The 26561-nt window shown below is 32.6% G+C and overlaps 1 protein-coding gene across 5 annotated transcripts in view; it reads right to left on the minus strand.

Moving 5' to 3' along the window:
- LOC123551089 (zwei Ig domain protein zig-8-like) overlaps window positions 1-26561 on the minus strand; it is a 242932-nt gene that overhangs the window by 16708 nt on the left and 199663 nt on the right. For 4 of the 5 annotated variants that reach the window (XM_045339777.2, XM_045339778.2, XM_045339775.2 and 1 more), the window contains one exon: window positions 9911-10032. In XM_045339777.2, the coding sequence (XP_045195712.1) occupies window positions 9911-10032 (122 nt within the window). Of the gene's footprint in view, window positions 1-9910; window positions 10033-19281; window positions 20045-26561 lie in introns of those variants that run through there. The other variant, XM_045339776.2, reaches the window with a different exon arrangement.

The following is a 26561-nucleotide window of genomic DNA, read 5'->3' on the forward strand; positions in this document are numbered from 1 at the left end:
TGTTTCTCACCATTTTTCCCGTACTAAGACGTACTGCTCCGTTGTAATACACCCACAGACTAATCCTATCCGCACCGTACCTCAACGCACTGACAAATCCGTATGTGTGACTATAGCTTAATAAGTATCTATCTGTTATTAATGCCTCACAACTAAAAACGCCCCACACTTCGTTTGAGTTGTATTATTTTATCACTGTGCAAGTTTATTTCTATATTTTGTCTTTATTGCCTGATTGTTTTACTTTAAGCATTTTTGTGTAAATGTCAGTCATACTTTGCTGTAAAGTTCCGATATGGGGTAACTGCATTCTTTTAGCTGTGTGTATTAAAGTTTTGAGTATCGTACAAAGATTTTCAAACTGAGTTTCCAGCAGAATACATTTTCCAGCTACGGGTAATAATTATAAATCAATATAAATACACATATAACATTTTAATGACATCCATTTAATCTAAAATAAAATATTTTCAAGAAAACCAATGGTATCATAGTAACCAGTATAAAATGTTTCCTTTGTTTAAGTTGGTCAATATTCAATGCCGTGATGTTGTGGTAAATTAATCCTTGCGTTCGCTCTAAAATCAATTATTTATTAGTCATATCTGATATCTTAAATCTGGTAATCTGCACGAGGTGGTTTTGATCTCTGAATGCAGTTCAAAAATACTGTATAATTCTCACGTGATTTGTAAATTAATTGATAAAATGTATGATCAATTCCATTGGCAAGACTCTTGAAAATATTTGGGATAAAATGCATTATCTATAACCAACATAAGATATTAAGATCGGCTGCATTACTGTGATATCACACATGCAAACACCTGTTTTTGAAATGAAATTACAGCATACAAAAGATTCTTAGCATATTATTAATCTCGTGTAAGGAAAATCCAGCTGGCTATTGTTATCCTAGTGGGTCTGCACATATGCCCATCCATGCCTGAAACAATGACCTGAGACGTATCTTGGGTCTTCATCCATCATCAAAAGGTGGAATTTTTCACAAAATCAAATCTGTATAAGTGTGTTTAAACAAAACTGTAGCACACCAATAGATTAATTATACATTTGAGTGTTTAATATTTTGAATTCTAAAATTACTTATTACAAATTTAGCTGGTGTTTACGTGCAAAAGGATAGTTGTATATTTCATACCAATTCATGATCAGGTCATTTTGTTTTGTTGCGATCTACGCTTTCAAAAGATGATCCTTATTAAATGAGCCGCGCCATGAGAAAATCAACATAGTGGGTTTGCGACCAGCATGGATCCAGACCAGCCTGCGCATCCGCGCAGTCTGGTCAGGATCCATGCTGTTCGCCAACAGTTTCTCCAAATTCAATAGGCTTTAAAAGCGAACAGCATGGATCCTGACCAGACTGCGCGGATGCGCAGGCTGGTCTGGATCCATGCTGGTCGCAAACCCACTATGTTGGTTTTCTCATGGCGCGGCTTGTACAAGGGGTGATGCACATTTCATAGTATCTCATGAACAGAAACAATCGAACCATGTCTATTTTAATGTTATATAGTTCTGTGATAAGAAAAGATTTTCATTATCTATAATTGATTATGAATTTGTGTGAAACATTTGAAGATTCCTGAACGTACAGTTTGTCTGACTTCATTTCATTCAGTAAAATGTCTTTTAGATGATTAATGACTGCATTTATCTATCAGTGCCAAACTATCCAAAATAATAAACACTGCACTGTTTTTTCGTGGGTTATATGATTTTATCATCTTGCGTAGGGGTGATGATGCTGCTGCTTTGAAGTACTTATCTTTCTGTAATGTGAATTTTAAAAGCTTTCAATTGTAAAAAAAAATGTTGTCTTATAAAATGTATTCAGAAAATAGCTTTGAATCAAATGTTTCATTGATAAAAGTAAAAACACAGCTTTGTTCTTTTTTGCAGTATATAACAATGTACCATAAAAAGTATCTTATCATTGTTTATTTTTCTCGTTGTTGCCAACACATATAACCTGATATCTTCCTTAACAGATACCATTGCCTGTAAAAATATTACTCAACTTTCTCTAAAATTTTATTTAGTGCAAATACTTCGAATCATACTGAAAGTTTACATTGGAAAAATAAAATCACACAACTGGCATTTTCTTTAAACTCATCCACACAATGGGTTACTTTCTGGCAGTTTTCCAAATTACGAGAATTGTGAGAATGTTCATAAATTAATCAACAAGGGGTTGGTCAAGAACGGAACGTAAGATTAAAAAGCAGTAACTGAGATGCTGTGTACGCGTACATTTCTAAAACAAGTTGTTTTCCTTTACAATGTTTTAATACTGTACTTATAATTTTATTTGAAAGACGCTTGGCTTTAGATAAATGTCAGATATAATGTTTACATTAAAGAAGAAAGTAAAGTAACATCTGTCAAAAAACCGTATACCATTTGACCTGCATTTCTTCTCAAGCATAACGTGTTATTTCGGAGAAAAATCCATATGCTTAGTCACTTCAATGCCCTGTTCTTAGAAGAACTTAATTTTATCTTGCTTTCAAATTCAAATGTAAACGCACTATATGAGTAAGTATTATAGTCATTATAACCTGTAGACTGGATCAAGTACATTAAGGCCCTAGAGATTACTTGAAGAAAAACTCCACAGCATCATCGGCATCTGGTTAGATAATTACCTATATATTCAAGAGTTTTTTATGCTTTATCATTATTTTGAAAGCACGTGATAACATTTTTCTGATGTTGGAAATACCAAGCAATTTGCGAGTACTAGATCTTCATTTTATAGCCGGAGATACTATGCATAATAGAGAACACAGCAAATTCATTCCTTTTTAATCAAAATCAGTCAACGACCTGTACATATTTCAAATAAAACCAACCTGGTATTCTTTTGTAAAGCGTGAAAATTTATTTTAAACTTCTACAGGTAGATATCACAAACACGCCAAACTATTCGATTAAAACAATGTTAACCACATTTCTGAAATAAAAAGACGCCTTTGATAGTCGTGTGAAAATTACCAAACAACAAAATGAATAGTTAGTCTTTTCCTTGAGTAACAAAATATAAGATTTCAGGTTTTTTTTGTAATTTTAGGTAGAATAAAACATAGCTGTTGTTTAGTATTTTCACACATGCATTTGCTTGTGTGTGTTTTTTTTTTTTTTTTTTTTTTTTTTTTTTTTTTTTTGCTTAGAATATCAGATTATTTGCATTGGCAACAGTAGAAACGTAAGTCATGATAAGCTGCGAATTTCGCATAACAATTACGAAACACCTGTCTTTTGAAAGAAGAAGAAAATTATAACTTTCATTATAATTATCAATGGGACATTTACAGGATGCCGTTTTTCCCCCTTTTTTTCACTTTATATCTGAGACCATTTCTTTATATAAAGAGTTCTATTTCTTGATATCATGAAATCGCTTCTGCATATCAAGAAATCAGTCTTAATTCCTGATCCCAAAAACTCAATTTCTTGACAGTTCAGTTTCTGGTACCAGAAATTCAATTTCTTTATCAAGAAAATATTGCACCATTTTCTGATATAAATGTCGGTCTTTTGCAATCATTTCTTCCGATATCAAGAAGTCCTTTCCTGATACATTTTTACAGTCAAGAAATCAAGCGTAACTAAAATAGTTGCACTACTACCAGGAATTTTATACTTTCCGATACGTTATAATTGTAAACGGAGTTGCTCAAGTCCGCACACGTTATAATACGCCAGAGCGCGGAGAAGGGGGTGAAAACTGTGGGGAAATGTGGTGTGAGAAAAAGTCTAGAACTTAAACCTTAGAGTTAGAAATACCGTTCCCGTTCTCTTCCCACTGAGCTAATGGGCCGCTTATGCGTATTTTTCCCAAATTAAGAACAAAGCTCAACACCATGACATACTTCCCTACTTCTTTAATATGTGACCTCAAACGTCTGTGAATACTATCATAAGACTAACCAAGTAATGCCATCGTTTTTCCATACTGAATGCCAAATTTCACAGGAAGAAATAATTGTCTTGGTCTAATTCTAAGAGCATTGGCGTAATTGAATCTACACTTTTATTTTTGACAATATTTCAGCACAATATACACTTTTCCAGATTGATCTAGCTGTCTTTACACCGCAAAATGTTGTCAGTTCATGCACATATTTAATATGGAAGGGAATCTCCGCAAGGACATGCATGCTGCTAAATGACATTGCTATGTTATTTACTTACATATGCGTTCTGCAACATTGCAACTGAATTTTAGGGAATTTCCGCCAGGACATGCATGCTGCTAAATGACAAATGCATGCTGCCATATGTTATTCGTTTTAAACTAAATGCAACATCCATGCGTCTTTGTGTTACCTTCCATCCGTTAGTGGCACATACCTTGCATCTTTCGTCACTGCATGTATGTAAAACGCATATTCTTGCGTGTAAATGGCAAATGCATCCATTGTGTGGCATATTAAAATGTTTATGTGAACAAGTTCTAAGTGTTTTGTACGTTTTACTGTCTGAAATTGATTAAATCGTTCCTACATTATATAAAACAAACACATGCATGTTAACATTTAATTGTTGCCCGTTGTTTTTTGTTTTTGATATATAGGTCCCTGCTGTAGACCTTTTCTATGTAGGTCCCTACTTTAAATTCATGGATTCGTAGTATTGCAATGATTGAAATTTATGCAAGGCGAAAACAGTGCTAAGTAAGCACTAAGCAGCACGAAGTTAATCAAATGCGACTTTAACATTTGTAATATGAAATTCGTAGAAAGCTGGGAACCAGAATTTCCGGCAGTTTCCATAAAATCAGTGAACAATGAACGGTGTTTAAGTAAAAAAGTACTCATAATTTCCAGCTGTCCATGGACGTAATTTCCACCGAAAACAACACAAGCATACACGGGTAAGTTTAGACTCTCTCACCGTTTAACCTAGGGAAACTACCGAACACGTGAATTTGCTTTCGAGAATGGTCTCCCGTGTATACTAATTTGCGCTAAATTTTTTGCTTTTTGTTGGTTCCCTGTAATGTTGTAATGCACTACCGTGCTTAAATTTTTGTTATACTGCAAGTTTAAATATTTATTAAAGCCATGTGTTTTAGTATATCATTTTTGCCGGGAAACTGTAATATAAACAAGAACCAAGTGGTTGCAAGCATCACTAATGTTAAATCCAAAAAGCAGTAACTATCAAGTTATGAAAATTTCGAAATATTCACAAGTCACAACGTTGTTAATAGCTCGTTACATTCAGTAGCAACAACGTCAAATACGCGTAAGATAACATAGAATACAGTTAGTAATAGCATGAGTATACATTTCAATATTGCAGTAAGCAAACAAAAAGGTTGAACGCACTTGTCAATTACATATTCATGAAAGGACTGTTTTCTTAGCATTAAGCAGCATTAAAAAGGAATTTCTTGTAAGGCAAATGTAAGAAACTAAAATGCAGTTGCAATGTTGCAGAATGCATATGTAAGTAAATAACATAGCAATGTCATTTAGCAGCATGCATGTCCTGGCGGAGATTCCCTTCCATAATTTAATAGCTTTTTTTTTCTACTGCTTGTATGCAAAAATGCCTGTAACTCTTATCTGTTCGCAAGATAAATATATTAACTGTAGCAAATTTAAAGGCTTTACTCCTTGCTTACAAATAAAATTCTACTGAGAAGACTCGACCGAGTTGGCATAATATCACAATAAAATTAAACTGATATCAAGAAATCTGCATGTTTAGATAACATCGCCCAATATGTCATCCAACCTTTTGGTGATTATATTAGTAAACAAATGCACCAAACATCAATAAGAGTATTACATATGGTATTTTTCCAGACGAATTGAAAGCCACTATTTTCAAACGTAATTTGAAATATTTTGAAATCCGTTGATAAAAATGAGGCAAATAGTTATCGTCCTATATCAATTCAACCATTTTTGAACGATATAATGCTGGTCATACTTTGGAAAAAAAAAAAAACAGACATCATTACAATAGGGTTTTAGGAAAAATTATTCTTGTAATTCTTCGCTCATTATTGTAATAAGTACTTGGTTTAGGGATGTGGATAGCAGTAATTATGTTGGAACTGTATTTTTAAAATTAAGAAATAAACATTCGATTTAGGCTTTAAGTTAAATGGTTTAAAGAAAGGCACAAGACATATCTTAATATTGATTTACAAAGTCAATGATTGTACCTTTTTTTAGATATCAACAGAATGAACATGTTGCACAATATGTTTTTCTTCTGTTTGAAATTTGCGTGTCTGTCAATATGTATGCATGAGTCGTCATTTGATTATATCATGTGTAAATGGTGTTGGTATGTAAATTGTGCACATGTTACCTGTTTCAGCGGCTACAGACATTTCATGTTGATTTTTGTTTAATTTCAGAAGGCCACATTTGAAATAAGATATATAATATTATAATTGTTTTTACATTTCTGAATGTGTTACCTTCTATGAATGAAGATATTATTGACATTATTATTATTATTACCATTATTATTATTACCATTATTATTATAATTATAAACAGAAAGTTAAAATTAAGTCGTCCCGGGCTGGACCAAATTGACAGTGCCTTTTTTGTCGTTTGAAAGTTACTGTATTAACATATTTTAAAAAGAAACCCAAAAGTGTTAGTGTATAATAATTTCTAAAACATATGTTAGTGTTTTTACTGTTAACTATGTTACTGTGTGCAATCTGTTGGGACTCATATCTTTGCTTTAACCAACATATTTCTGTAAATATAATCAATTTATCCATCTTGCAGTTGAAACATGCAACATAACGTCTTTTAACAGCAGGATATTTCAGAAGTTATCGGTAATGTTAATTTTCATTCCAAACTTCTGTCACATTTTATCTTAGAAACGAAATTAAACAGGCACTGTAATATTTTAAAACGAAATTTGTCATTACTTTGACATCAGATGTTCCTAATAAATGTATTTCAAAAATAATTGTAAGCTTTGAACGTATACAGAAGACGTCTGGTTATTTTGCGGTAATTTAGAACACCATTTCCAAATTGCCAAATTTCCAGAGTAAACATTGCCTGCAGACGATAAAAGAAGTTACAAAAGTATGAGAAAGTCTTTAATAAAACAGTCATTGACTAACCTAACACGGTAATTTATTATTGAAAAATATTTCTGTTATATATTAGATCTATATTGAATGGTCAGCGTTCAGCGCTCAAAAATTTTACTAACAGTAAGACTGTAATGTTCTGAATTGTCAGAGGAGACGGAAATATTAAAGCATGTATGACTAAAATATGTGTTCTTGAAAGAGCTTTTTAATTTGCTAAAATGATATTCATTTGCTAATGAAATACAGTCGGTTTTACAAAGTCAGCCTGACGTTAACTATTCGACCTGTCTGTTTCACGTCAAGCAAACAATCGAACATTACTTATTTAGTCTGTTTATTTCACTCCAAACTCTACGCTTCTATATGCCTTAGTTTTATTTTAAACTAGATACTATAGAAATTAAAAGTAAACATTTCTACAGGGTTGTCTTTTTCAGTTAAAATACATTTTTTATCTTTTCGTAGTTTTTTGTTACAGTAAGTGGTTGATGAGAAATACTCCAGTCAAAAATGCGGGACAGACGGACGGTCAAAGCATTGGCATGTATGCTTTCCCATTCGGGGAGCATAAAAAACTTTGGAATCTTGTTTTTAAAGAAAAACGATGCAATTTACAAAGCAATATGGGATTTTAATCTGATTCGGTTTTTCTTAGCTGATTGTGCAATCATGTGTTTTTGACAATATGAGAAAAACGAGAAGAACATTTACAGAGTAGTAATTTCTATAACATATGCCGATAATTTATTCATTGCTTAAAATATATTCTTGAGCGATCTCTGGGGGCCTCATAACATTTACTTTAATCAACAGGTTCCTGTGAATGTAATCACGTTTCTTGTAGTTTATCTAACCGTTATATAAAATATGCACGGAAACATATTTCTTTCAGCAGGATATGCAGACATCTAGAAATTTTATCAGATCTGCAGTTACTCCAAATTGATGCCACTTTTTATCCATGAAAACAAATGGGTACGAAAACAGCTTCACAAACTTGTGCGTCAATTTTTTGATACCACATGTTTTGCAACTGAACAAATTCGCTCCAATGTGATGTCATTACAGTAAGATTAAATTACTCAGCAATTTTCTTGTAATTAAATATTGCTATCTTGAAGCATTTTGTGAGAAAGCGAATGCCTGAAAAACTGACAAAATACATATCATTTAATTAAAACATGATTTCAAACTGACTTTATAGACTTCATTTATATTACTATTTAAAAGAATAAGAGCAGCTGACACTTTATTTGCAAAAATATCAAGGACATTCACTGTAACCACGTCTGTGGCAAAGTTACAGGTTAATAGGTATTATAAAAATACACACAATGTGCCATGTGTATGAGATTCTATCCTAAAGTACTGAAAAATCGGTATGGTTTCCCACAAAAACAACAAAAAAGAGTCTTAATAAGTTCCATAATTGTACTTTATTCCGGCATTTGTTTTCTTGTAAAATTAACATTTTTTTTTTTTAGAAATTAATGTTGTCGAATATCTCTGACTAAAATTAACTTTTAAACGGAAAACATATAATCAACTTTTTTTGGACATGAACAAAATAAACCAAGTCATTTACAGTTGTTTGTCCTTGTCCGAGATAGGATAAGTACCCATAGCAAATATATTTTAATGTTGAGGAAAACTGCCGTCAGTAGAGTGAAAAATATGAAAGTAACAACTGACAACAACTAAACAAAAATCTGGATATTTCACACACTTTGAATTCAAACCTGGTGTCAGCTTCACTGGGTATTGTAATGAACTTGAAATTTTAGATATACGATAAACACTGCATTATAATAAATTGTAGTTTTGTAATAAAATTTCAAACTGGAAAGGCTTGTAGCATACATTCCGGCAACTCCAAGATTGTTTCGTAACACACACATTTGTTTAAATAAAAGTCCTTACATGACATATAATTTTTTTAGAAGTTCCTGGACTTATTGGAAATATCGTTTAGTCATTTTATGACACATTATCATAGCTATCAATTTTATTCCGAAGATTATTCTCTTGTGTTTTATCTTACAAATTATTAAGCAATGGATAATCAAAAATCGGCGTTTAGGGGTATAACAAAACCAAGGTTTTTAACTTGAGATGTCGTGGGTTCGACTTCTTTTAAGGGTGGAATATTTACTAACAGAGATCTTAGAGGGAATTATTTTCAAAAAACTGAGTTTCAATACCTCAGTCTGTAATCATTATAGTGTGCATTTTAGGTGCCTATGGTTTTGTTCAACTGCTGTTTTCTCTCAGCTGCATGTTTCTATCTTTGTTTATTTAATTTTCAATTCTGGAAACTGAGACACGGCCTTTTCATACTGTAGAAGTAATAAACGAAAAATGAAAACAACCGGGAATTAGAAATGTTTGTTAGCAAAATTATTTATCTAACATATAGATGAAACTCCAGTTCCATAAGCTTCCCTGGCTCATTAGCCTTCAAGGAGTAAAGTACCCATACGCGGGATTCTTATCCCAGAAAAGTTTTAGTCGGAGAGGCGGGGGATCAAACCCTGGTTTCGTAGTCTGTGTTACCAATGGACCACTGCGCCCGCTCTACGAGTGAGAACTGTTTTAGGACTATCACTTAATCACTCCACTTTAATCATTCAACAAGATGAACTTTAGAATAAGCTGTGAAAATAGATTGGGTGAATAATATTTTACTCATTCTTGTTCTACGGTCTGTGTAATTCAATTCATCAGATGTAAGGAGAAGATAAAAAGTAATTTTGGGAACATTTGGAAACACGATTATCAATAACGTATACTGACCGTTTTCGTTCCTAAGTTGTTGATACCACAGCTCAGCATAGCCAAATCACCTACATGAAAGCTAACGTTGAAGGGTGCTGGAAGAAACTCTGGTGCGGGTGTACTTTGTGACAAGTTATAAGCTGGAAAAGAAGACAACCGTTATTAAGTATGCAACAAATACAAGCAAACTTTACCGGGTCCTGTAAATTTTCACGGAAGTATTTGTAAAATATTTCGGACAGTGTATACTAAAATAACACAAACCATCTTCAAATAAAGACAATAAAGTCATTATTTGCTACTATAACAGAGCTACAAACAGGATACAAAACCACATGTCACTATTGTCTGTTTAAATGCGTAAAATAGCTTACAGTAACTGACACTACCCATGTGATAAAAGCTGTTTATTCTTAGCATAAAATAAAAAAATACGATTTTGAATCTGAAGGCATTTCAGGGTTATTTTAAGCAGACAAGTAGACAAAAGATAACTTTATCTATTACGAAATACAAGTCTCTTTATTACTTCATTATTGCAGACACCTTCAGAACATACAAATGTACTAAATGCATATTTTTTTTTTGTTGCTATTGTTTTTTTTTTCCTTGTCTTTGTAAGAGAAATGTAACTAGCAGACAAGAAGGGTGCTGTGGATAATTTTATATAACGTACGTGTCAGATGTTTATCTATGGCAGTTAAGGATAAAGAAATGTAGGAGTTACCTCTCCACAACAAAAGTTTTATTTTGGAATTTCAGACTTTGTAGACCATTGTAGCAAACTGTTGAGTATATCAGAAAATACGTTCTGTGGAGGCTACTGTGTTTGGTAATTAATTTTTGCACTGTGAAACATTCACATTTAAACTTCATTTTCAAAAGTTTTATTTCATAATGGTGAAAATGATTGTTTAGCCAATTCCTCAACCTCGTGGCGTGGCGTTTTATTTTTCCATTACACTTCAATATATTGAAACCAAATTATCCAAATGAGGTAGGACATGCTTCACACAGAAGTTGCTGTGTTTTATAATATACATTTTGCCTTTTATTCCTTTTATTAAATATATTTCGACAGCTTATAGTCCACATTGTTGCGAACTTCAAACATATTTTTATTGACAGTGGCACAGCTGATACCAAATTTGCTTCTAACGTAAACAAAATTATGTAAATCCTAAAAACGTTCATTGACTGTCTTACATGTACTTAATATGTACTAATAGTTTTTACACCATATATGCCTCTTATATAAACGTGAGAGCAGAAAATGGTAAATATTTGACAGGCTGTAACAGAAACAAAACAGTTTCATCCAATAAATATAGTAACATTCTTCCGCCTAACTTTATTGCGAATTCTTCATTTTTTAATCAAACGGAGTGCTCACGTTTGATTTCTTGATAAGATATAAATATTTAATGACACTTAAGCGTTTTTACGTGGTGGGTGACACACTGGTAACTTAACGTATAGAGACTTTGTATTATTTTTTCCCTTTGCAAATCTTCATGCAAGACATGTTAATGGTTTATTTATAATATGATTCACGCTAATGGAACGATCATTTAATTTTACTAAAACAGATATCTAGTTTTGTTATATAAACTGCACTTATCAAGCTCAAATTACACTTTTGAGGGTCTAAATTAACGGACTATCGTAAAATCATGGAGTATTTATGTCACAACGTTTGATTTAGGTCATATTTCCTTTTTACGCTTTCCAAGTAAATATAATGAGCAAGAGTTAGAAATGAAAAGAAATTTGTTTTCGAAATGGTAACTTTCCTGAAAAATGCCTTATGGGAAAGGAATATAGCGTAAAAAAATGAGGGATTAAAGTCCATTTGACAATTTCAGAAAATGTATTTATATAAAAGTACCACACATTTGTCCTGTAGTTCATGAAATTATATGCTTACATAACATGTGTTTTTCTGCTCGCTGTCTATACCAAGTCCTTAGCGCTTACCTTTGCTGAGACAAATAATTTTGTTATCTTTGCTGTTAATAATAGCCTAGTATATTATACAAACATGAATATTAAAGTTATCACAAATACACTCATTGATAGTTATTAAATAACTGATAAAGTCAAAAGCACTACATTCAAATGTAAGAAAGAGACCTTTATTGCTTATTGTTACTTTAATAAATTTATTATAAAGTTAATTCCAATGATTAAGACTTCTACGTCTGTGGATCTTGATCAAAATGATATCATTTCCTGGACGTTTTTGTTCAAGTATCCCTATTTGCTGTTGGAGTGCTGTTTAGGTGTCTACATTTTTTAAATGTTGCTTTGAAATTGTAATTGTTTAAAACTTTTAATTGAACACTACAAAATATATAGTGTTTTTACCTGTATACTAACACAAGTGTGTGTAATCTTCTGTTTACTAGGTAGCGCTTTCCATGCTTGTACACTTATCTTCAGTCAGTAAAATATCACATTTTGAAAATAAATAATGCTTAAAATTTTGTAGCTGGTTTTATCATGTGTTCTGTACCAGGATTGTATATACTTTGCTAATTTTCCCCTGTTACTATTAACCTTTAGCCTGCTGGTGGCAAATGATTTTGCCTCTGCAACCAGTGCAGACCAAGATCAGCATGCACATCCGTGCAGTCTGATCATGGTCTGCACTGGTCGCTATTCTGTGGCTAAATTTTCAGTAAACACCACGGTACTGCCCAATTTAAATGATGGACCAGTCCATTTAAAAAAATATAGCAGGGTATAGGTAAATACTTGTTTTGAAACAATTTTTATGTTTTAAGCACTGTTTTCAAGATGTAATCACACAAGCTATATATTTAAATCTTGGCTGCTTGTTTTATTTCATACACTTTGATCAGTGATTTATTTACTCTAGACGGTCATAAATGGGAAAGTACGTTGTTTATGAGTCTATGCCCGCATTCTTTATCATATATTTTTGGGATTGAACAATGAATTTCAAGATAAAATGGATGGAAGTAAAACAGATCTCTATAGGATACATGCGTCATGAACAATGAATTTGATAAAGAAAATCACTCTATATTTCGCGTCGTTCAAGTAGTTCAAGGCAATATCAATGTACTCTATCATGATAAAAATATATTGCAACAAAGACAGAACTGATCCTGGATAACGTTCCAATAAAAGCCGATTAAACTAAGTTAAGACATTTAAAAATATAATATTATTTTTATCGATTAAGCAGAGGACGTACGCAACAGCATTCTCAAAATTAATCACAGAAAGCAGTTAACCAGGAAAACATAACCGTAATAAGATTGGGAAATGTTTGTAAACTCGTTTGCACACGTATTTGTTTAAAAATAACGCTAAGACTTTTACACAGTTAAAAAGGTATAATTAAGACAGAAATACATACTGTCATTACATATGGCATAATGTATTACGTATATTTGGACAGACAAGGTAATCGTATGAATGTAATCATTCTGGAATTATTCAGTCTTCTTGTTACTTGAAATTTCAAAGGATTCAAAGACTTAGATATTCGTCGCACTTAACATCACATTCGCTTTATCTGTACTGTCCCGCAACTAGAAGTAAAAATAACTTGTAAATAAGTTTACTGTTTTAAAGACCAATGGGTTAGCAAACCATTTGTACGCGCTTTATGTCAATATTTCTTCACAAACGATTAAACAAATTTTACATCGAATCAGACTTTCCCAGGGTACTTTAAATGTTTACAACAATCAAAATAAATATCTAAAGCATTTGATTCTTACTATGCAAACATTAGTAAATGATTCCGTCGTTAACAATTAAACTCCCTAATCGAACGTTTTTTACAAAAGTTCTATTTTCGGATTTTACTCGTATAAATAATTTTAGCTTAGTAGTTATTGTGAACATAATGATTATTTTGAGCATAACATTTCCTATCACAAATAAATAAGACCCTTAGTGCATATCCTACACTCGAGATTAAAGCGTTATCAAATATATTTAATAGTCATATATTGCACTAAAAGTGTACAAAATAATAAGCAAGTTAATTTTAATATAACTGATGTAAACAAAGTTAAGCTCATCTTGTGCATCCCATTATGACGGAATATCGTCGGTTTTAAACACAACATAATATATATGAACAAGCAAACAGATGAATAATACCGACAAATAAACATAATACTACTTAAAAGATGTCCTTCAGATATTATGTTTATCAAAATTGTAAGTTGGGTAGTTTTGGATCAAATGTGAATCTAACTGAACATGGCACCGTCGAAAAAGCTTTCTTTTCAAAGTTTGTACTAGATGATAAAGGCTGTCGATAATGAAAGCAGAATTCTTTCCTGTGACATAGTAATTAGCTGGCCTACTATACGAAAGTCCGGTGGATCTACCAAGGTGACCGCCTCTGCAAAATATGGTGTCTTTCTTGACGAAAGTCGCAATATGGCAGATACTGTTGTCGAAGTGACGCTATTCCCAATGAAAAAAGTTCTCCACCAAGAATTAAATTATCTTGCGATATTAGCATCACATTATCACCTTTTCTGCAACAGGATATACTGAGGATTATACATTTCGGAAATAGTTTGAAAATGTGCATGCTCTTTTTGTAAGAAGCAAAAAAGAAAACAAACAAAAAACAGGCGTACAGCATTCGTTGAACCCTTTATATTCTATAAATGTCATGACACACGGTTTATTGAAGCATAACAGTTACGTTTCGAATGAATAAAGTCCCACGAAGCATGACAGACATAACATAAATTCCTCCCAAAATATGATAAATACGTTACAAAAATTTCTCTTTAACCATAACAGACATGACACAAATTCATCCCGAAACATAACAGACATGACACATATTTTATCTCGAAACATGACAAATATGAAACAAATTCACCCCGAAACATAATTATAGCTATAACACAAATTCCGCCCGAAACATGACAGCAAGGAAACAAATTCCTCCAGAAACATATCCTCATCCTTTTTCTAAAACAATGTCAAGATTGTTTCGGAATATGGGATATGTAAAGTAAGTATCTGCTTCCGGAATAAAAGAGGATTTCCGGTCTGTCCCTCTTTTTTGCCGCTATATGGAGTTTTTACCGGTGAAAATCACAGCAAAAATTGAAGAAATCGCAGACCACAGCAACAGAAAATCAAAATTTGTTCGTACGTACGAACAAAATTCCAAATAAAATTTACAAATTCTTGTTCATTTCTCACATTTTTAAATGCAATTTGGAATTTTGTTCGTACGTACGAACAAATCCTGGCTGTTCGTACGTATGAACAATAATCCATATTCCGTATTATTTTTCAGTTCTGACATGCTGTTCAAACAGCTCAAATTTGTTCGTACGTCCGAACAAAATTCCAAAATAGTTTATTTTTCATTTCTAACTATCATTTGTTCGTACGTATGAACAGCCTGGATTTGTTCGTACGTACGAACAAATGAGAGAACTGAAAAAGAATTTATTCTTAAAAAAATGCAATTTGGAATTTTGTTCGTACGTACGAACAAATCCTGTCCATATTATTTTTCAATTCTGATATTCTGTTCAAACAGCCCAGATTTGTTCGGACGTACGAACAAAATTCCAAACTGCTTTAAAAATTCTTTTTCATTTCTCACTATCATTTGTTCGTACGTACGAACAAATGAGAGAACTGAAAAAAAATTTTCTTAAAAAAATGCAATTTGGAATTTTGTTCGTACGTACGCGTTTAGAATGCCAACAAAGTTATTACAGACAGGACATTAATTAGTACTGACGAAAAACAAATAAGATAAACCTTACCCCAGGATATATATCGTTGATACAAAAGCAAACGCCGCCCTTTAAACAGGGACAATTTCATTTTGTGTTGCCTCTAGATATTGTTGTTTCTATCAAATGAACCTATTGTTCTTAATTAAGTTTATAAAACTCGGCGGAATGGTATTTTATATCTGAAAAGGACTATTTTCGCATATAATTAAACCCATATAATTAAACATGCCAATTATGTAATTACCAATATTTCCTCCTACAACAAATTAGAAAATCTGTAAAGCTAAACAAACACGGACCTTTTTCAAGAAGTTGTATAACATTTTTGTCTATTTCAATACGAATGTTAATGTAAATATAATAATTCTAATTTACCTCAGTCAACGAACCTTTGTATCGACTAATGTTTTACATACAACACAAACACTAGCAGCTTTCCTTTAAGGTCAGTGCCTTTCGATTTTGTTTTATCTTATTAATTCTAAATTTTGAAAGAATTTTCTTCTTAGAAATTACATGGGAATGGGCTTCTCACTAATAGAAAGAATGTAATGCAGTGTACATTATTTGACACATCCATACATTAATAGTGAAGATGCGATAAATATTCGTAAGCCCTCTCCAGTATTCAAATACTGACATTGACACTTATATTGACACTTATAGATATAGTCATTGAAAATTTACCTTTCTTTATTAAAGTTCACAATCTTAAATATTTTCAGTGTAAAGTAGCCTATTGACTTTAATTACACTCCTTTCAATAGCAAAGGTTAAACCCCCTTATTTGTAAATTAAGTTAGTAGACCTATAATGAAAAAAGATACTAAACACGCTATCTTTGTTCCCCATTATTCTTTTTTATATATATTCACCATAGGGAATTATTGCATTGTTATATCCAAAAGCGTATTCGGTTTACATTACAAATGCAATGTCATATTTTTCCGCCAACGTTTGTGATGTCTGTTTTACACGTCACATATGTTTGTGTATAAAATAAATCTACTGACTTCCACCTTAATACGAAAATAAACTACCTCACTCCCTGTTTTGAAAACCTGTTATTTTATAAAACTTTTAAAGAGATTTTCTTTTGTGAAAGTAGTGTGTAAAAGTTACTTAAGTAGCAAAAAATAAAAACGTAATCAAAGTAAATAAAATTATATATTTGAACAATAATCATCACTGACTCTTAGAAATCTTAGAATATTAGAACAGGGCAAAATGGTTTAGAAGTCACCCGTTTCAATAATTTACAAAATATCTATCTGGATTAAATTTTAAGGTAAGAAATCAAAATTTACTAAGGTTGCAAAACATAACACCACTATGACAGTTTATTATTATCCAATAAGTCTATGTAAATGTTTAAAAATCATAGCTTTGTATTGAAATAAACTGGTATTGAATGTATATCCAAGTTACATGAATATGAATGGTTTCCAAGGATAATGTTCTGATTATGGTTTACTAGTATTTCAATGTAAATCAGGTCTGCGATACCATTACCAATACTACACAATCTCCTAGAGATACCAATACCAAATAAGACTACAATATAATTCCAGATAAAAACAATATACTAGATTATGAATCAAATAATATATTCTTTTTCAGTCTATAGAAACCGTAAACCAACGATAATACTACAAAGAATAGTTTCAAATTTTAAACAAGGTCTAAAGTCTGTTGTGTTCCTATTATTCCAGGTACACCCCTCCCAAAGGGCATCCTGTCAACTCAGGTGGGCATCATGGTAGAACACACAGAGCTTCATACTTCCTGACATGAAAGAGCTCTTCACATAAATCGGGGTTTCCAACTCACATGGTGAGGGTCAAGCGCTTCAATTTGGGACTGTTCAATTTCGGCCACGGAGACCCCCCACCCACACCCACACACACATATTCTAAGTAATAATGATGAAAACAGTCAAATTCAAAATTGCAGTAATACAATGCCTACCAACTAAAAGTAAGAAAACACAGACACTACTATGATATATAACTAAGATGTTTCACTCATATAAGCCGCCTTTATTGCGTAAAACATAAATAGGTCAACTTGAAGATATTCTTACACGCTACATGCTACTGTTTATATTTAGATTGATACGATCCAATTATTTACATGTCTGAATCACACATGTGGTAACAGTACGAATAACAATTGTCTGAAATATTCGTTTTCATTCAATATAACGACCACAAAACAACAGGCGGTTCAGATGTATTACTTTAGTGTCGAACACGATTAGCCTCTCAAATTAAAGAGCATTTGTGTGATTTCCTGATGACACATGGATATTTTTTAAACAAAATCTAGATTTTGTGGACGGCTGAGCTTTAAATTTGTAATATTTGCACTAATGAACAATCTCCGTATTCAGTTATTGTCCACGGAAGACCACAAAAATAGTCTAAAAGTTTACTTTTATAACCTTAATGCCAACTATAGGAATCTCTTATCTTTATATAACATCCTATAAGTCTGGAGAGATTCACACATGAAACATATTGTTAAGCATGCTATTAAAATCAAAGCAGACAGACGGTCAGAATATGCTGTAAGAATGCCATGAGACTTGTGAAGTGCACAATAAATGAATTCATGCAGCATTCTACTAGTACAAACAGTTTTAATTAATATAAATAACTGATATTTGAAAGGGTGGATTCCCTATAGTTCACACCACAAATGCCACGAAATGAAGTAATATTTTTACTTTAATCTCATTCAAGGAGTTTTGACTGAGCAAAATTAGTTGTGTAATATAAAAAATGCACATTCAGTTTGTAGAAATAGTTTTCGCAAAAATAATGCGAAAAAATTCACCTGCTGAATTAGTCAATTTGCAAGCTTTTAATATTCAAGTTTAACGAAATATGAGCCGCGCCATGAGAAAACCAACATAGTGGATTGGCGACCAGCATGGATCCAGACCAGCCTGCGCATCCCATTTTTGTTCACTTACGGTTTCTCTAATTGGTATAGGCTTTGAAAGCGAGCAGCATAGATCCTGACCAGACTGCGCAGGCTGGCCTGGATCCATGCTGGTCGCAAAGCCACTATGTTGGTTTTCTCATGGCACGGCTCATATATATTTCTTCTTTTGCCTTCAACTGACGTTCAACATAATTATAAGGAAGCTCTAACTTAAGATACTGTCAAATATAAAGATGACATTTGAAGTTTAGTTTAGTGAAGTTGATGCACCATGTTTGGTATACCAAAACTGAACAAATAGTAGCAATATGCAAATACACAAAATATACCTTTTTAATCATGCGCTTATAAACCTTTGTTGTTTCTGTTTGTCTTGGTATTATGTACGAATACATTTGGAAAATCATATGCCAATTGGAACCATTCAATAATTAGATAATTTAAAGCCTACATTACATTCATGGAGTTTCTGTTTGCATTTACTATTTACAATAAACGTTCAAGTATGTTAAAAATTTGAATTTCTTGAAGTTTATCAATGACACTATGTGCCGACATAAGTGTGTCTAAATACATCATCTGCATTTAATGCTATCCTTCTTTGATTTTAGATTTTCGCTTCGCTACTTATTACTTCCGTGGACATGAGGATCAACAAATACATTGAGTACTTACCATGGTAACTGTTAACAGTATCTTTAAGACATATCCAGATATAAACTGCAAAGATGCGATGAAGATCCATAGCGAAATATTTAAACTCATTTCAACATGTTAGAATATAATATCCTTACATATAAACAGTCGCATAAAGCTTAAAATTTATTTTTTCTTATCTTTATTTGTATATTCTAGATCCTTCTCCCAGTATTTATTTCCTTCAGAAGTGACTTCACTCGCGTTTAATAGCAAAGTTTAAAGTCCTTTTATTTGACAATTTTAAAACGAAAACCTGTCTGACAGATTTCAATGTTTTTAAACCATATTGTTCCGCAAACCCTTTAAAAGTGTATTTTATTTATAAACGCATAGAGTAAACATTTCTTCTGTAGCGATTAAACACTTTTCAAAATGAAATCTAACCTTCTCAAAATCAAATCAAATATTGACAAATTTCAAATACATATTTGAAATGTTATTATAACGCATTCAAAATTTTGCAATCTTAAAACATCTGAATATAACCAAACATCTTCTATGTTTATCGTTGAGTTGCGTTTCAATATTTCGCAACGCAAAAACGTATTTGATCAGATAACTTATAATATTATGTTTTAACAGAATAGCTTAAAGATAAAAAAATACTGAATATCTAGCACTTCCACGCTTACTGATATTTCAAAACGTATAAGAGATCAAGTAGTCCAGCAACGCGTCATCTGTTTTATTCAAGATTCATTACACACCGGTTTATTTCAATACAAATTATAATCGTGTCTATCGTCCCGTACATTCCATCTTAATGAAATACCCGAGTTACGTAAGTTACGATTTCCCATATGAATGGTTTCCGAAGTCTATAGATTTTTCCGATACAAGCTTATTTCAAATGTAAATCACGACTACAATTCCATATATCCAATTCTGATAAAATATCAGCAGTAACATACATTTGTATAGATTCTGCAGACGACAGCGTTTGAAATCACACATCTGCTGCATTTGCAAATATAGCAAGAATACACATATGTATTCAAAACTTTAAAGTTTGTACAAAAAGGTACGTAATACTTCCCTTTTCAGTTCAGTGAGTAACACAGCATATATAATAAAGGTTCAACTTTTTTGTTATCTCGTTGACCAGGAGATAGCTAGCCGAGAGGTTTCTCTGACACTATTTACGTAAAATGTGCTTAGTATTATTGTTTCATATGCATATCTTGCACTGGACTAAAATATCTTCGGGAAATCACATGTTGAAGGCAACGAATAAGTATACTTAGAATATGCATTAAAAAGTCTATTTGCTATTTATTAGATGGCTGGCTTTATATTTGCTATGAATATAAAGCAGGACAAACGGTTGCATAAGAAGATCTATGTGCATACGAAATATTGTCATTTTTTATGAATACAAAACAGTATCGTGTATCTCGTTTGGATCGCCATAGTTGGCCTGTCTTGAGAAGAGAAAATTTAACTTTATCACAATATAAGAGAAGAAAAATACGAAACTTAAGTAGCAAAACAGAGACATCTATAACACCCCCCCCCCCCCCCCCCCCCCCCCCAAAAAAAAAACGATACTATTTAACTTATTTTTTCCGCTAAAATTAAAACAACCTCACATTTGTTACGGTTACCAAAAGAGTCAATCACAAATCATTGTGTAGAGATGGTACCTACCCAAGAAAATCTAAGGGGAACAACTCTGAATTGACCAATAAACTGAAGCCAACATAAAACACTGGTCAAAAGTGAAAGAAAACTCAAATAGGTCCTTTTACCAACAACTGATCAGGCAGACAAAATATGACCTATATTTGTTTAAATCTCTTTGTATTCAATATACAACATGCACACTTTTCTCATGGCTTACACCGACAGTTATTTTATAAGTTGTAGTGAGGCCATGATAGGAGGTTTAGAAGTGCACGAAAATAAAGTAAAATAATGCATAAGTTGCATTAAAGACATTTTACGACATTAAGAAACATTATTATGTTCTGATCTTTTAGCCAAAAATATTTATTGTTCTCAATGATGATACATTGGTTTACACAAAATTTATATAAAAAATAAATTATCAAAATGTAAAATGCATATATCCAACAATGAGAAATTTTAAAAAAAGTTAAATTGGTATCAAGTTTGTATAACAACGTAGCTAGACTGGTTATATTCATCATTTCAATGAATCATTTTGAACGTGTTTTTATGCTTAAGTCATTTTAAAGCATTTCTCTTACTGTTCAAGAGTACTTTGCTGCAAATAATGTAACACAAATATCATTGTCATCAAATGAAATTACAACATTTTAAGGTAGTAGTTGTAATAACAATATTTTAAGGTAGCTGGTGGGTAATGACTCTCTGCAATGTATTTTAAGCAACTCAACATTTCCTAAATTGAACTATCACGATCATTGCTTTCCATGAAAAACAAATAAATGCTGAAAAAGCATATGGAGATTACTTTATTTGATGATTTTCGTTACAGGTCAACTACCTTAAACAAGCTATAAGCGGGTAACAAAGTAAGCGGGTAACTTCAACATTAATTTACAACTTAAACTGTTTACACAACTTGAAAAATGATTTTTGTCGGGGCCTCTCATTTACAATTATATCAACAATTATCACCTGAATTGAGTGCATTCGTGAGTGGAAAATATTGATGGTACAAGCTAAATCCCCCGCCACTGCTATGGATAGTGAAAAGGTAAACCTTTGATTTTAGCTGTGACCTTGACCTTGAACTGACATGGCTGACTCATGAATTCTGCACAACGTCTTGATAAGGTGATCATTTGACCAAAGTTTCATGAAAATCCTTCAAGGGGTTTAGGAGATACAGAGCTGAAACCTTTGACCTTTAGTTGTGACCTTGACCTTGAGGTGACATGGCTGACCAATGAGTTCTTGATGAGGTGATCATTTGACCCAAGTTTGATGAAAATCCTTCAAGTGGTTAAGGAGATACAGAGTGGACACCAAATGGAAGGCTGAAACCTTCGACTCTTAGTTGTGACCTTGACCTTGAGCTGGCATGGTTGACTCATAATTTCTGCACATTGTTCTGATGAGGTAATCATTTGACATAAGTTTTATAAAATTCCTTCAAGGGGTTTAGGAGAAATAGAGCAGACACGAAATGGAAGGCTCAAACCTTTGACCCTAAGTTGTGACCTTGACCTTGAGCCGATATGGCTGACTCATAAGTTCTTCACATTGCTTTGATGAGGTGATCGTTTGACCCAAGTTTGATGAAAATCCTGCAAGGGGTTTAGGAGATATAGAGCAGACACAAAATGGAAGGCTCAAACCTTTGACCCTAAGTTGTGACCTTGACCTTGAGCCGGCATGACTGACTCATGTGTTCTGCACATCGTCTTGATGAGGTGATCATTTGACCCAAGTTTTATAAAATTCCTTCAAGGGGTTTAAGAGATAAAGAGCGGACACAAAATGGAAGGCTCAAACCTTGACCCTAAGTTGTGACTTTGACCTTGAGCCGGCATGGCTGACTCATGAGTTCTGCACATCGTCTTGATGAGGTGATCATTTGACCCAAGTTTTATAAAATTCCTTCAAGGGGTTTAGGAGATATAGAGCGGACACAAAATGGCAGGCTCAAACCTTTGACCTTGAGTTGTGACCTTGATCTTGAACCGACAAGGTTGACTCATGGGTTCTGCACATCGTCTTGATGAGGTGATCATTTGACCCAAGTTTCATGAAAATCCTTCAAGGGGTTTAGGAGATATGGACCGGACACGATTTTGTTACAGACGGAAGGACGGACGGAAGGACGGACAGACGGACGGAAGGACGGACGCAGACCATTCCTATAATCCCTCCGCCACGGCGGGGGATTAAAAATGGTGTAGGGGTTTGTTTACATTATAAAATCTTTAATAACTTCTTTCAGGTAAATTTTTGGTATGGTTCTGGTAAGCATCTCATTCTCTTTCACTCAGATTTTTTTTCATGAGTATTAGACTCTTGGTTAGTCATGGATTTTGACTTTATTAAGACAAAAGGAAGTTTTGTATAGACTCTTTCAAAGTGTTGAAAGTAGACTCAACTTACACTATACCCTATTGAATTTACTTAGCTGTAGAGACTTTTGATACAGACTATTATTTGGGAAATCCTAAAATTATTGAAAAACGGTCAATACAAGAGTTATCCATTTTGCTTCAGATATTTTGAGAAAGTCATTTTTCAATTTAAAATATCAATTTTTTCTATTTTTACATGAAAAGGAGGAAAACCATAAATATATTTAGTAAATTTGTGCACTTAGCTTTTATTTCACTCTGAAAAAAAATCAGTAAAGATGAATTTGAATTTGTTGTACCATCTCTACATTGTGTCCATGTGCAGTGGGGTATGACGACTTAGCATATTCATCATGTGATATTAACAGTGTAACTAGTCTGAACAACATGTCACAATCATGTTCGTGGTACAATATGGACAAGATACATCGCATAGTCATTAATTTTCTACCTGCTTCATGAAGTTGTATGGAGAAGCACAATAATTATTATGGTATTTGTAAAGGTGATTTTTTTTAATAAGTTTAGTATTTATTACATATTTAACAATATTTAAAACATACTGTATGATAAATCCGCAAACAGAAAAAAAACACCATGATTAAACTTTTTTTCAAATAATGTAAAACCCAACACTGCTCGGAAAAAAGTAAAACTATGTATTTACATTTTAAGGTAACGGACGTATTACGTTACCATTAAACTAAACTGGCCGAAGAGAGATCTCTATCACGAATGTAGTGACCGTTACTTTGCCTTAGACCAACGGATACGGGGAGAAGTGTATTACATAACTGTTACCAAATCTCGACATAGATGTAATACACAAACCATCCACTAGTCTTGCATAAAGTTTACCATAGATGTGTACCAATTGATGACTGAAGATAACTTTAATTTTCACGTATTCAATTCAATGCAAACTCTTGTCAATATTAATTTGAAGGTGGCGTCAAAAATCCAGATATATCTGAAATAATTTAGATAATTTTCGTAGTAATTTTGAATAAGTATATGACTATGGGTCATGATTCTAAAATGCAAATTTGTTGCATTCAGGACCTCGCATAATAATTGAAAAAACTGAACAGGAAATCGACCGTTCTAGCTAAATAAAACACTCGCGATTTCAATGTGATCTAAAGGCTCAGAAATAATATCAGAACATAACAAAAGCACCAATTTCATGTGTGAAATGTTAAACAGATTGATGGTTTCACTATTAGTTGCATTGCATTTGATATAAAAATAAGAAAACATTGTCGGCTATAACAATCAGATATATATGAAAACGAGGACTGCATCCTAATTCGTGTTATATTTCTTAATAGGATAATAATGTAGAGAAGAATATATAATGTGCACCTACATCGCTAATAAATTCTTCTCAAATGCACTCCCGTCGATTTTAAATAATTATATTTTCTGCCGTTAGTAAATATAGAAATGATCAGGCGAAAAAGTAAATCGATAAATTCAAATTCTGCGAAACATAGTTTGCAGATAAAAATATGCGTCTTATAAATCAGGCCATAATTTCTCCAATATCATGACGTCAGACATACGTCCAGTAATAATTGTACATAGCACATATCGATGAAGGCATGTGAAAATCGTGGTGTGATTCATGTACAAAATCGATCAAATTATGAAGTGTTATTGGTAGCTGAACATGGTCTTATTGTTCAAATGTTTAACCTGAGTACTTCGTAACATATTTTTTATTTCCAGTAATTAATCCAAAGAAAAAATTATACATCGATTTTTCGCCCATGCGTAAAAAGGTTTTAGTTTTAGGTAAAATGATTGAAATTATTCTCTTCTCTTTAAAACCATCTAATAGAAAGGAGCTATTTATACTGGATGAAACAACGATGCAATTTACAGTATGAATATGAGAGAGAATCGTTTTTCATGGCTGACCATTTTCTTTTCACTTTTCATTCTGTTGCAAACTTTATATTTTATACATTTGCCTTGCACCATGCATTTGTTCTGCATAAAAGACATCAAATCAATGAAAGTGTGAGCCGTAGAAAACCTGTTAATATGTGTGTGCATAACAAATTTACCATCTTTTGTAAATAATAGCTAAAAATCTTCAATGTGAAATGAACACAACTGCATTTGTCATTGATATGGTCTGTTTTAATTATTAAATGAGCACATTTAATACTTCGATGCGCCAATATTCTTAATTCAAGGTAATAAAACGTTCTTATAGCAGTTATTAATTCGAAAAGTAACAAACATTTAATATTCATGATCAATTATGCCACATGAGATTAGGTTAATATGGCACGCTACATACTAAAATCGGAATAAATTCCGGTGAAAGCAGAATAATTCTTTATATTAAATGAAATTCTGAGGCTCAGTCATTAGTGTAGCGATACTTAAGCTATATTATTAACTATAAACAACCTAGTTTCTAAAGGCAAAGCACGTTCAAAACTTTGCGAGTGTTGGGTAAAGAGTTTTGTTTTTTTGTTGTTTTTTGGAAATGAAGTGGACAATAAAAATTAATGTAATACAATTTTGCCGTAACACCGTTCACAATTGAAGAAATATGACTGAGTATTTATATATTCGCAGTACGCAATTGGAAGAAGAACGAGATATAAGCAAGACTATTTAAAACACATGAATAAAATAGTTTACAGAAATCATTTTCATTTCATTCACAAGACAGATTTTATGGCCACCACATCTTACAGCACGTTAACACTGATGCACAACATTATAGCGTTTTTGTTTGATTTCCTGATATTAAGATAAAAGTAGAGGTCATGTCGCCTGCTGTGCTTTGTGTAAATCTATTTTTGGGGCAACCATGGCCAAATAAAAAAATGTCCATGATTTCAAGTCACTTGATCCTTACGGATGTGGGTTCGAAACCTCGCTTTGGTGTAAAATTAGAGGAAATCTTTAAGGTGATTTACGGATGTTCACTGGTTCTAACAAAACAATGCACTGAGGGGCAAGTAGCGTCTTCTTCCACAGTCAAAAAGCTTGAATATTTTAATACGATATTGTACATGTATAAATATATAAAAGTTGAAACTTTGTTATCTACTTTGTAATGCTATGTTGTTGCCATTCTCGTAAAGTAATGTCAGCATTACAAATTAATGAGAAATTTCGTAAAGTAATGTGTCAGCACTCGTCAATTCATGCAGTAAATTTTATTTTCTGTTGATGTTTTCCTGCATTAAATATGCATGATTAATA

Source organism: Mercenaria mercenaria, chromosome 4 (genome assembly GCF_021730395.1).
Source record: "Mercenaria mercenaria strain notata chromosome 4, MADL_Memer_1, whole genome shotgun sequence".
In the NCBI taxonomy this organism is placed as follows: domain Eukaryota; kingdom Metazoa; phylum Mollusca; class Bivalvia; order Venerida; family Veneridae; genus Mercenaria; species Mercenaria mercenaria.